General features: G+C 34.3%; 1 protein-coding gene across 1 annotated transcript; it reads left to right on the top strand.

Moving 5' to 3' along the window:
• The first annotated feature begins 9594 nt into the window (after nucleotides 1-9594).
• On the top strand, nucleotides 9595-13228 carry LOC124838856 (putative inactive shikimate kinase like 2, chloroplastic). Its single transcript, XM_047314558.2, has 8 exons — nucleotides 9595-9806; nucleotides 10598-10788; nucleotides 10864-11058; nucleotides 11334-11395; nucleotides 11998-12064; nucleotides 12149-12267; nucleotides 12633-12809; nucleotides 13032-13228. Exons 1-8 carry the CDS (start codon nucleotides 9597-9599, stop codon nucleotides 13139-13141), a joined length of 1131 nt encoding a protein of 376 aa, XP_047170514.1. The 5' UTR covers nucleotides 9595-9596; the 3' UTR covers nucleotides 13142-13228.
• Nucleotides 13229-13283: the final 55 nt, after the last annotated feature.

Below are 13283 nucleotides of genomic sequence, written 5' to 3' on the forward strand. Positions count from 1 at the left end.
ACAAGCTCTAGAAAAGGATGAATTTGAATAGAGTTTGAAAAAGTTTTTCCAATTAATGCTAGACGTTGTTTGCACTAGTTAGACAATATATAGACAACGTTGAACTCTTAAGATAGCATAGATGAAATCTAATTTTTATAAAAAGTTTAATATTTTTTATACCTCTATTTTTATACCGAGAATTGTTATAATTTTTTTTATTCGATATAAAGAGGTTTTTTTTTTCACCTAAATATCTCATTTCAATTTTACTTATCTTGACTAGTCTTTTGTCCATCTTTTACATGACAATACACTCTTAAATTTTTAAGATTACATAATCTTTTTATAAATAATGTGTGATATGTTAAGAGATGTGAATGAGTCTAACACTACGTTTCTAATACTAGTTATATCAAAATGTAAGGGTGATAAAAAAAACAACATAACACAAATTGAAAATCAATTTAAAGAATCAACAACAAAAAATAAATAAATTTTTTTGGTTATTTTATTTTTCAAGAAGTGAACAGTATAACTTAGTTTACTATCTAAATTTTCAAACCAAATTGAAGTGTAGTACACCTTCAATGCTTTTTTTTATATATATTGATTGCATTAATATTTTTTAGAGATTATTTTTTTCAATTATATTGATTGTTTTATTTTATGTGCTTTAGAAATTGGTTCAATAATCTTACCAATATAGAACTTTGGTGTTGAGTTCCAATACTTATTACACATAAAATTGACCGTTTTCACATGATAAGAAAGTTTCAATCATACAAATACACCCTTAATTAACATACATTTCTCATTTGTACAACGTCAACATAGGTGAAATCAAGTTACAAAATCAAGAATCAATAGATCAATAAATGTTGTTTCATTCGAAACACTAATTAGTCGCTCCAAGAGACATGATCTCATTTCTTTTAAAGCATTTTCACTGGGTTCCAAGTGACTGCCTCTTCATGCAATATTTCAAATACATGTTTTTCACTATAATAAATGAGAATGACATCAAGCATTTGGCTTCCTCAAGTAACTTTATATTTCGTCTCGCTTGAAATATGTCCTAACTTATGTTAAGAAGATACTCTCACTTTAAGCAAGATATTAATTTACTCACTTTATTTGAGATATTAATTTTGTTGTTTAAATGTCATTTCTCCTACTTTAAGAAAAAAAAAATCACAATTTTTGTGACTCTTGAATTTGTACGATATCATATTTTGTCATAGATATTTTATTAATAAGTTTGACATTTTTTTTTATGTCAAATAGGTGTGCTTTTCTAGTAGTGAATTTTTTTTATCATATATATACTTGTTTGGTAAAGTATATATATAATTAAAACATAATTAACTACGAAGCAAATAAATTCATTTTTTGGTTTGCTTTTAATGAAAAAAAAAACCCCTAAATGTTGTTTACGTCTCCATCCCTAGTTAAGAATGAATGGCAGTAGGACTTAACATGTCTAATTAGGTAAAAGAGAGAAAATGTTATAATAAATTAAGGATGTTGAAAGTTGTTTAGCATATAGAATATACAATATAAAATTGGCCTTTTCATCATTATACCTTGTCCGATTGGTATATCAATTCGTTTACTGTGGTAATATGGATTAATTTTATAAATTATATGGTAATGTGGATTAAATTTATGAATTTTGGATGCAGTTGAGAATTTTTTTTTAAGATTATGTTTGGATGGTTCTAATTTTATTTTTCAATATTTTTAATCTTATATGTCCAAGGAGTGGTTGACGGTTTCCAATAAGATCATGTTACATATTATTATGATTTTTAACATTTCAATTACGTTAACATCTTAAAGTTTATCAGTTATTTGTAAGTATACAAATTTATTAAAAAAATGTATTGTGGGAATGATTTAAAATTAAGTTCGGATTATTTAAGAATGGATTTTCAATTTAGTTCTCACAAAAAATTCTGTTTAATATATTTTTCTCAATTTATTGAGTCTATATGTACGTAAAATGAGGGTAACGAATGTAAATGTAAATATAGAAGTATGAAACATATGAGGGGATGAAGATTAATATTTCTTTTTACAAAGGTATATAGGTGCAAATATGATATATTTGTTTTTCTTTTTTCGAATCTTGATATTGGAATGTAGACACACTAGTAAAAAATAGAGTTTTTAAATCGCGTATTATGTCTCGGTTTTTGAAGACCCGAGGCATATAAAAATGCGGTGGCAGAAATGTAATTTTGGAGATACTATATGCCTCGGTTCTTTTAAACCCGTTTTTAAAAAGGGTATACTGCACCGGTTTTTTTAAACCCGCTTTTGAAAAATAGTATACTGCACCGGTTCTTTTAAATCCGCTTTTGAAAAAGGTATACGGCACCGGTTGGAAATTAACCGAGGCCTATATTTGCCTCGTTTTAGGGTTAAAGTTCAAAACTTTTTCAGTTTCACTATTCTTCTTCCCGCAAAACCTCCCTTCCCCCCTTCCCGCAAAACCTCTCTGCTCCCTCTTCACCACTGCTTTTTGCTTCGGCCGCCACGCCACCGCACCACCGCCCCTTCGTCTCAGTTCCCCCTGCCACCGCACCACCGCCCCCGTCGTCCTTCCCGCAAAACCTCTCTTCCCGCAAAACCTCTCTGCTCGCTGTTCACCACCGCCACGCCACACCACCGCTCGCCTGTTCTTCAGCGTCGTCACTGGTCCTTGCCTCCCCGCCGTCACCACTACCAAGTCCACCACTGCCGTCGTCGCCACTGGTCCTTGCCTTCATTGTCCACCATTGCCGCCTGTTCTTCTCATCAACCACCGCCGCCTGTTCTTCTCATCGACCACCGACAACCACCGTCGCGTATTGGGGTTTGGCTGGACACTGAATCGATAAAAGTTTGAAGCTTTGGAGAGGGGAAGTATTTTTGGTGTTAGGTTTTTTTGTTTGATCTTGAACTTTTATTTTTTGCTTAAACTCTTGGTTGGTCTTGGGTGATTTTCGGTGATGAAGGGATTGAAGGGGTTGGTCTTGGGTGATTTTCGGTGATGAAGGGATTGAAGGGATGAAGGGATTTTCGGTAAAGCTTGGGCTGTTTTCTGGTGTTTTCAGGTGATGAAGGGATGAAGGGATGAAGGGATTGAACACACTTCTGCATCCCATCGCTGCTTCCCACTTCTGCTTTCCTGTGCTCCACAATGTCCAGAAAAAAAAATGCTTCCCTGTACTCCACGATGTGGCAAAAATAAAAAAAATAAAAAAAAATATTTTACTGCCTCGGTTCAGGTTTAAACTGAGACAATATAAGTCAAGATACTAACTCGGTTGTAAACCGAGGCATAAAAAGAAGACTTTTTTACCTCGTTCGTATATGCCTCGGTTTCTAAACCGGGGCCTATGACCAAAAATAACCGAGGCCATTTGTTTCTCCTGTACTAGTGATACTTTATATTATCATATTTTAGGCACCATATTGATGTCATATATAAATGTTTCCAATACTTTCCAAAGAAAACATTACTTAAAAAGAAAAATATATAAAATTCAATTCATACTTACCCTATAAGGCAAGTAAGAGGAATAGTAGGAGGATGTGCAGTAGAATTTAAAATATTATCCTCCGATACTTTTTTCAACACATTCTCTCATTTATTAAAGTTTATATGAAATATACTACTTTAGGAATAAAATCCACGTATGAATTTAATTGTATATAAAAAAAACGCGTTAGGAAAAAGAGTGACAAATTTGTTGATAAAATTTGTCGAAAGAGACACTACAAATAATAAATGCAATTATCAATTCACAGACAGTTTAATAATTAATTTAAGCATAAATTATGTATTTTAAATTCTTCATTTTGTTTAAAATATACTCCATATTTTTAAAAATAGTCATGTGTACAAATAAACATCCCTATATATATGTATATGTATAGCATTTTTAAATAGCTTTCTAATTGACAGGTAAAAAAAAACAAATATTTTAAAGATAAGAGGGAACAAAAGGCAGAAGTTACTACGCATGTCTACACCATTATCGGCCCTAAAATAATGTATTAATGACAGTTCTCTTATTTAATGTGTTACCAAAACAATAGGTGTGTCAATTGTTGTCAGAACCGTAAGTATTGATGCACTTACATAAATGCATAAATTCAAAGTTCTTAGATTTGACAATCCATTCTTCTAAGAACAGCTTTGCAAATTTTATAATTGCTGTAATCACTTTTGCAGTTGGAGCAACAATTTCTGCAATAAATTATTCCTTTATAAGTATATACATGTAAGCACGTGATTTTGTCACTGTAATGCTTCTTTCCAATATCATAAAGTTCACTGTATATACACATGCATGTGACGATATATAGTATTCTTGCTTAATCGTTGAATGTCATCCATGTCTTTTCTTTGGCAATCATCTCACACCATTTTGAAAAGTGTGAACAAGTCACAAAACTGATTTATTTTTTGGAATTGCAATAGTGCGACTTCTATAATGTGACATGCAAGTACGTACTTTAACTTTTGGACCCTTTGCATTATTTGACCCACCTTATTATAAATTCCTCCAACACATTCGTTCATTAATTAAATCAAAATCAGCCTTCATATTAAAACTCTTGAAAACACGTTCTTCTTTCAAACTTTTGTACTGTATTCAAAATAAAGAATTAAACCACTTTAAAATACATGTGTCATGTATATAAGGAGGGTGAAATGATGTTCTTATTTAAAGGAATATTTCTTCTTGTTTAGGGAACAAAGGCAAATCTTATGGACGGTTGCCCTAATAGATTTGACAAAAGCCAGCTAAAAGCTTCCTACCTAAATAAAGCTTGTGGTACTTGTAAATATAAAACATAGGAATTTGAAGCAGTGACGAAGAAGTAATCAAGATATTAGTGAATGATATCATTTTTGGCAAGTTAATTATTAGATTCGGAACTTTAATCTCTTCACGCAAGTCCCACAGCTCATGATTAAGGCCTCTGTATCATTAGACAGACATTAAATTCGGACATTTTTTTAGGTGAAATTTGAGACATTTGTTTTCTTTTTTAAAGTAAAACTCAAAATGTTTCTTGACAGAGACGGACTGGCTTTCGTAATCAACGTATACACTCTTTCCTGCTTTCCCCACTTCCTTTACGACAAAGCGATCTCATCATGATTTGTTCTCGGTACACATAAGTACATTAAATTTTAATTTCTTAACAAGTTATCCATCATGTTGAAGTTATTCTATATACAGTCTACATCCATTTCACTTGTGATTAAAAGGTTGGCGTAGTAATAATGAGCTAAAAATTATATGAAGCAAATCACGTGTAAAGTGGTACATAGGATTGAATATATAAAACTAATCATGGCAATAGTGGAAAAGCAAAACCGATACATTTCATTCATTCTAAAACGAAAAGGAAAAGCGGGATAAAGAAAAGAAAAGCAAGGAAATAGAAAAGAAAGTTGGGAACATTTTGTTTCGTTTCTCTTTTTGACGTTGTCTCATTTTCATGAGTGTCACTTTTTGCTTTTGAAAAACTTGCCATGCAAGTGTTACAATTGGCAGCGTCACTTCTGTACCAGGACCCTCCTCCCCCTTTGGATCAGTACCTTCGCTTATATAATATTATTTAATACTTAATTTATTTATTTATGAAAAAGTTAAAAGCAGCTTGAAGGCGAAGGTGAAAACACATTGATTATCGATGAATAAACTGGATTTGAAAAAATAGGTACAGAAAGCAGGAAGCTGTACACGGTCAATAGCAATGGTAATAACAATAGCAATAGCAATAGCAATAGCACTAGCATAGGTATAGTGAGAGTACGTATTCCACAGCAGATTTCAGAGAAGCTATAGCCAAAAGAACAGTGTTAATAACTGAAGGAGCCAGAGAACAACCCTCCAAGCCTTGAGCTACTCAACACAGTCAACCTTAGTAGTTACTAGTTAGTGCCATTCTTCTCTTTTTTTTTAATCTGACAAGCATTAATCCCTGCAACAAACTAAATGTAACCCTGCTTTCTTTTACAACCATTTATTACGCAATTCAAAATACTATTAACATTTCGTAAAGAATATTAATTTTAATTACTGTCAATTATCCGTCATTCTGCACAATTTATTTTTATTTTTTATTATTTAGCAGAAGGGAGAAGTGGTGTGATATTGCGATGGAAATGGTGCAGTGTTGATGTCATGGAAGATAATAGGGGGGTGTGTGTGTGTGTGCAGAAAGACAAAGAGAGAGAGAGAGGCATAGTGATAGTAGTACTAGATAGTTGAAATAATTTATTCATGATTACGCTATGATTCATTGATTGAATCCTGGGCACAGGATCTGCACCCACGTGTCACGTCAATGTCGTGGACGACAATTGAATGAATGAATGAAGGGTTTCTCTGTCAGCCGTCAGATGTGCATGCCGTATGGACAACGTCGAAAAGGACCAGTGAGCTCACGCCCTTCTTTTCACCTGTTCCGATGCGTCGTCGTTTTGTTTTTCCTTTTTTCCCTCGGTCTTTCTTCCATTCCATTGCATCGACGGGCCCCTCTCAGGCCACTAGCTCACACACGCTGCCATCCAATTTTCATGCAATCAATTTAATGTTCAGTATTGGTGTCAGAGCCCGTGCAGCTACCAAATTTAATTCATAAACACAAGAACGCAAACAAACAAAGAAACACGATTAAGAATTTATTTTCTCTTTGGCAATTATTTTCTCTTTATTTTGCTTTTTGGCAGAACGATCAGAGTGGCAGCCGATTCACTTGGTCATTTTACTGGGAAGGTGCCCAGTCCTCCTAGCTATGCGTGAGAAAAAGCAGAGATAGCAAATTAATGGAAAGAGGCTAATTGGAAAGGCCATTTTCTAGGTTTAGGTATATTGGAGAAAGTTTTTATAGGATTAATTAATGGGTGTGTGTGTGTGTGACAATATATGACGTGGTAAAAAACGCACGGTGATGGTGTTATTTATTTATAATGGAAAATGCAAGGTGGAAGTGAGTAAAAGAGAAAAAATGGATTGGATGGGGGATTGGTGGGAAGAGGCGAGATAGGTGGAAGTTGATTTGGGAGAAAAGACAAAAGAGAGAAATAAACAAAAATTGAGGATGGGTGGGTGTTAGAATAGAAGAGGACGCATAATAAGGCGAGATTCTCGCGGGAGGGAAAGGCATAATTCTGTTGCGTTTGAGGAGAAGTGGTGTTGAAATGGTTCCCACGTGACGAGAGAAGTGACATGTCAAAGAGAGTGAAAAAGAGAGAAAGAGAGAGAGAGAATATTAGGTAAATAAATAATAAGAATGTGAGTAATAAAACAGTGTTTTTGTTGTTCCTTTCAAATGGAAGGAAACAGAAACGAGAGCACAAGGAACGAGGCTAAATCATTTTGCAATCCATTGCTTTATGATTGACGCCTCTCTCACCACATGCCAATCCACCGCACTGTCGTTTTTAGTATCACTCCACTTTGTTATTTCACATCTTCGGGCACTTCGGGCAGGAGAGAGACTGTTTCATGCGATGGTGACCATTCTTTCTTTGGGTAGTCCCCTCCCCCCTTTCTATTCAACCCCAGTCCAGTCTTTGTCTGCCCAGCATTCAAGCCGGGCTACTTTATTATTAATTCTCTTTTCTTCTTCTTCTTCTTCTCTCTATTATCATAAATAACAACTTCAACCTTTTTTTCTCAGCTTCATCACATCACAACAACATATTTTTAACTCTCCATCATCGGGTTTAATAATGTGTGGCCCGTTTGAAGGAAGGTTTTTTTATTTTGATTTGGTTTGGGTTAAAAATATAGGAAGGAAGGAAGGAAGGAATTAAAAAAGGAAATGGTGAGAGGGGTAGGTGGTGACGAAAGGTGTCAGCAGACAGCGTCAGTGATGACTTTATCTTTATCCCAAAGAGTCTGAACTGTGAATCATTCATTCATAATTACTTCCTTTTAATGCTTTTGGCCACAGCACGATGTGACCTTTGCTCAAACATTTTATCTCTGTTGTGCGACAACAATGACACCAATGCTTTGCCCATCTAATATATAGCAATATACTTTTTCTTCTCTCTCTCTCTCTCTATTCTCATTTTTTATCTGGACCACTGTTTCTCCCCTATAATAATAATACTATTATTGTTCTTAAGTAACACACTCACTCAAGAGAAGAGAAGCCTAAGTTCCTGAGAACACCAAGATTTGCCAAGCATTTCAGACATCCATGTCAGAGCCTCCATCCTTCAATATTCAAAATTTATTCTTTTTCTCATCTTAACATTTCTTTGCAGTCCGCACTCCCTTGTCTCTTATGCGTGTGACTAACATAACTCACCACGGTTGACTCCCATGCCAATGTTTATTAAGTCACTTACAATGGGTCCATTTTCTCTCAATAATTAAATATCACCCATTCATTACCAACAGCCCTATATATGTCTACGTCACATCCATTTATTTTAAACTCTAAGTACAATATTATAATTCACCTTCCACTACCTAACTACATCCATATCATTTTCCCCAAAATCTCCACGGAAGATATTCTTGCTGACCAAACATATTTTCAGATTCCGATTCTTCTCCTTTTATAATGTCATGTAAAAGCATGGAGTGAATAATTTAAACACTGAATATTATTCTAACAGTCAAATTCAAGTGGATGACAAAGAGTATCAAGCAAAAAATTAAAAGCCCAGATTAAGGACAAAAATATTAAAAACACCTTTCATTTTTTCAAATTACAGATTCCTGCTCTTTTTTTTATAGCACATAATCTTTTTTTTATTAATAAAGTTTTCTTATATGAAAGGAACCTCGGCCTCTGACACAGAATTGTTGAACAGACAGATAAACCCTGTTAGCCCAACAATCCTGGCCCAAACTTGCGTCCCTATTTAGATAGGCCCGTGTAACTGACCATAAGGGATTTGTTTGGGCCCAAATTTAGGAATAAAATAAAGACGTGTGTGTTCTGGGGAAGAAACAAAGTGCAGGAATCTTATGATTAAGACAAATGACATGGTTACACTATCCAGAAAAGGTACGTCAATATATAAAAGGAAAATAAAATATTATAAAAAAGAAATAGTCAAAAAATTAAAATTAAATCTTTTCCAAAACTAAAATGAGTCTACATAAAATATGTTAATCTTTTAAAAAATAAAATAATGCTTTTAGAAAAAAATTCCTTTTAAAAAAAAGTACATTTAAATAAATTTATCCTTAAGCTCATTTTAAGAGAAATAAAATAAAAATTATTTTTCCAAAAATTAATTTTAACTTAAAGATGAGTAATTTTTATTCTTTCTTAAAATAATTACAAATAAATTGGTTCAGATATATCCCAAGACTTATTTGAACAAGCATATGGGAAAGAAAAACAAAAAATATTTTTGTATAAATTATTCGTAAAGTTTCTATAAATTAATTTATATATAAAAAAATAATTTTTCCCTTTTTTATCTTAAAAACTCTTACAGAAATATAGCCCAAGCCTGAATGATAAAGTAATTATGGGGTTACTAGAAGCAGCCCAAGTCCAAAAGTAGGGAGGAACCAACTACAGGAAAAAAAAAAACAAAGGGGCAGCAAGCATCCTAGTATTGTTTATCTGCAATGGCAGTTGCTCCTCTTCGTCTCCGCTATCTCTTCCCAAACCACACAAACCTCAACTTCTCTCTTTTCAAACCCAATGTGTTGTCACTCACATCATTTTCCCTCTCTCCTATTTCTTCTTCTTCTTCTTCTCTTTCTCAAAAACAATATCTTCCTCTCCATTCCTGCAGGTGCTCCTCCATCGCCCCCGTCTCCACAACCACCTACGAGGTAACATCGATACCCTTTTTCTCTTTCCTCCATCAAAAGCAAAACAAAAACATCAAAATAGTTAAATTCGTTTTCTTTTCGAAAATGAAAAAAAAGGGTAGTTGACTATGTTGTCATTTGTCCGTTAATTTAGTTTATTCTTTGTCTCTCACACTTTGTCACATGCGAACTCTTCACCCAGCTTCTACCCGTCACACGTAGTTATTAGTTCATCACAAAGTAGGTATTAGTTTCGGTTTTTCTTTACAAGTATTAGAAAGTAAGTGAGTTTTAAGCCTAACTCAATTCTTGTAAGGTGAGGTATGCAGATAGAGTAAAGGAATGTGATTCTAATAATGCTGGTTATATATATGCCTTACAAGGGTTACTTCTGTTATGGTAGGAGTTCACTGACATGTCTAATGGCGGCTAATTTTGCATAGCAAGTTGTTAAGGGTAAACGAATGTGTGTCTACAATTATCAATTTATACTCATATACATGTTTCGATGACTCTAATGGTTAAATATGTTTCGCAAGTGCATGTATTTAAGAGTAAACAAGTGTGATTGTATACAATTCTGTACGTACCTGTGGTGTTAATGGTTAAATACACTTCAGAGGTTAGTTAGTGTATTAGTGTTTAACTTTATTGATATGTTTTATTGATGGTTAACTGTACCTTAAAAATGGTTAACTGTTGGGGTGGATATTAGATCGACAGTTCTGGACGGGATTTGATAGTTTTTCATGTTTTTATCATTTGAGTTTGGTTATATTTGATACTGGCCAGTTACCAAATTCAAAATGCAGTTTTCCGATGGTTCTGCAGAGGTGGAGTTAAGACTAAAAATAGGAGGTTTGGATATTCGAAGCTCCAGAGACATATCAGTTGATACACACGATACTTCATTAGCTATCAGAGTGTTGCGGCAAGGAGCTCCCATCACACTTATAGAAACTAATCCTCTTTTTGATAGGATTAAATCCTCTGAAACAATATGGTTGGTTTGTGTGTTTGGAAGTACTAAAGAAATGTTTCTAGTTTTTGCCTTAGTTGATTTTTCTGATTGGGACAGGTATATAGATGATGACGAACTTGTCGTGAACTGCAAGAAACAGGACCCGGATTTGAAATGGCCTGACATCATGGAGTCGTGGGAATCACTTGCTGCAGGATCTTCACAACTCTTGCAAGGAACATCAATATATCTTGTTGGTGATTCAACAGAAATCAACCAAAAAGTGGCTCAAGAGCTGGCAACTGGTCTAGGGTGCCATTACCATTAGTCCATCTGTGATTTTAATTATCAATATGAATCTTCTGTCCATTAAAATATAAATCTTGTTTCTAGTTTTACATAAATCAGTTATCACTTCTGGGAATATGTTTTCCAGCTGTGGATATAATAAAAATGTTAACAACTTAAGTCAGCTTTTACGGATACAAAACTATATATCAAAGGATTCACTTCAATGTTTGATGCTGTGACTTGTGTGTAACTTTCATCAATGAGTTATAAATTTTAGTGTTTGGTGTTCTTCTCAGGTACACACCACTTAGCACAAAAGAGTTACTGGAAACATATACCAAGCAGACTGTGGATTCATGTGAGCGCCATTTCTATGCCTTGCTTCTTATTCACAAAACCTTCTATTTTTTTTTCTCATGCTGCAGATTCCTGACAAACATAGTGACTTAAAGTTTCTCTATACTAGTAGTTTGATACTACTAAAAGGTACTCTGGGATCAATCTTAGAAGTGTCTTCTATGGTGTCTTACAAAATAGGATTACGTAAATTTTAGGTGCATCTCACTCTAATTGTTGAAATTAAAGGGATGTCCCGACTGTTCTTTTTAGAAGATGAACAGTCAGCATCTTTTGGAAAATGCTGATACCTGATAGTGCCAGTTTTTGTAGCTATTTTGGTCGTTATTTTCGTTGACAGAAGATGTGTTACAAAAGGAAAATACAAAATTTGTTTTTCCTACAATCTTATGATTGAAAAATCTGTGTTTATTTGAAGCTTTAGTTGCATTTAACGCATTTATATAAATCATCTTTTTCCTTTTTTTCCTCCGTTATCCTTGCTGCAGTTTATGTCTTGTTTTAATACCAGAGAATATGGAAATAAAAAGTGCATGCATCTAAGTATTTGAAGTGACTTAGATGTTATGTTTTTCGTGTATTAACAAGTGCAATGAATTCCAGGGCTGCTTGCCGAAGGCTCTGACTCAGTAGCAGAAGCAGAAAGTACTGTACTAGAAAGCATAAGTAGGTAAGTCAATGGATTCATTTCATTTGCTGGATCATTTTGTTATAGGGACCTAACAGATTTTTTGCTGCATGAGTGGTTTTCCAGTCATGCTAGGGCAGTGATTGCAACATTAGGAGGGCAACATGGTGCTTCTGGAAGAGCTAATAAATGGCAACATCTTTATGCAGGATTTACTGTCTGGTTGTCACAGACCGAAGCACTAGGTGATTGTTGATCGATCTGAGTTTTGTTTTACACATGTTATCTGTCTTCAGTGCAACCCTGTTTTGAACCTTCAAATTGGGAACCAAAAGCCTCAACTTAAAAGTCATGGAGAAACTTTTACTACTACTGAGGTTGTGGATTTAGGAGGGGAAGTTTTATAATAAAGGAAGTGTGAGATTACAATGTGTAACTCCCTATAACGTTCCCTTAATTTTTCTAAACATCTTATTTCACTGTTCATGTTGTGCCCTCCCTCTGCCTTCATTTTCTTTTGATTCCTTCCCTACACTTCCTCTGCATGTTTACTTGCATGGTTGCTTCAGCATGTTTTCAGTTAAAATGATTTGGAAAACTTGAAATGCAGATGAGGATTCTGCAAGGGAGGAGACCCACAAAAGTGTCAAAGATGGCAGAATTTCATACACAAATGCAGATGTAGTTGTTAAGCTACAAGGCTGGGATCCTGCTTATGCCAAAAGTGTAGCACAAGCATGTTTAAGTGCCCTTAAACAGTTAATCCTGTCAGACAAGAAACTTCCAGGTACTTGTAGAAGATTCGGATGTTACTTCATGGGGTGAAATGGAAAGACTGAAAATAAGGATTAGCAGTAACAGATGAGAAGAAAAAGAACAAAAATATAAGTGAAAATGACTGAGGGCATTTTCATATTACAAGTGGAAAAAGGAGATTTTCATATTGAAATAAGGAAAGCTGAAAAATTTTCATTTGCCCAAGATTGACTTTGACAGTGTCATATTGCAGGTAAAAAAAGCCTCTACATAAGATTGGGATGTCGTGGTGATTGGCCAAATGTCAAACCCCCTGGTTGGGATCCATCAAGTGAAGGTAACACAACTCTTGGCACTCATTGATGATGCTTGAAATTGGTGAGTAACATGTAATTTGTTTATACAAGTTTGTCTACCACAAAGGTAACACAAGTGATAGATTCTGTTGTTCATGCTGTTATTCTAGTCACTTTAGTTTGATAACTATGTGATGGATGTTTGTAAA

This window comes from Vigna umbellata, unplaced genomic scaffold (assembly GCF_029865625.1).
Source record: "Vigna umbellata cultivar VRB3 unplaced genomic scaffold, Vumbellata_1.0 scaffold_742, whole genome shotgun sequence".
NCBI classification, from domain to species: domain Eukaryota; kingdom Viridiplantae; phylum Streptophyta; class Magnoliopsida; order Fabales; family Fabaceae; genus Vigna; species Vigna umbellata.

Coding starts and splice junctions, on each gene's coding strand:
- LOC124838856 (XM_047314558.2), top strand. CDS start 9,597: ATGGCAGTTGCTCCTCTTCGTCTCCGCTATCTCTTCCCAAACCACACA. Junction 9,807..10,597: donor TCTCCACAACCACCTACGAG/GTAACATCGATA, acceptor TTCAAAATGCAG/TTTTCCGATGGTTCTGCAGA. Junction 12,268..12,632: donor GTCACAGACCGAAGCACTAG/GTGATTGTTGAT, acceptor CTTGAAATGCAG/ATGAGGATTCTGCAAGGGAG.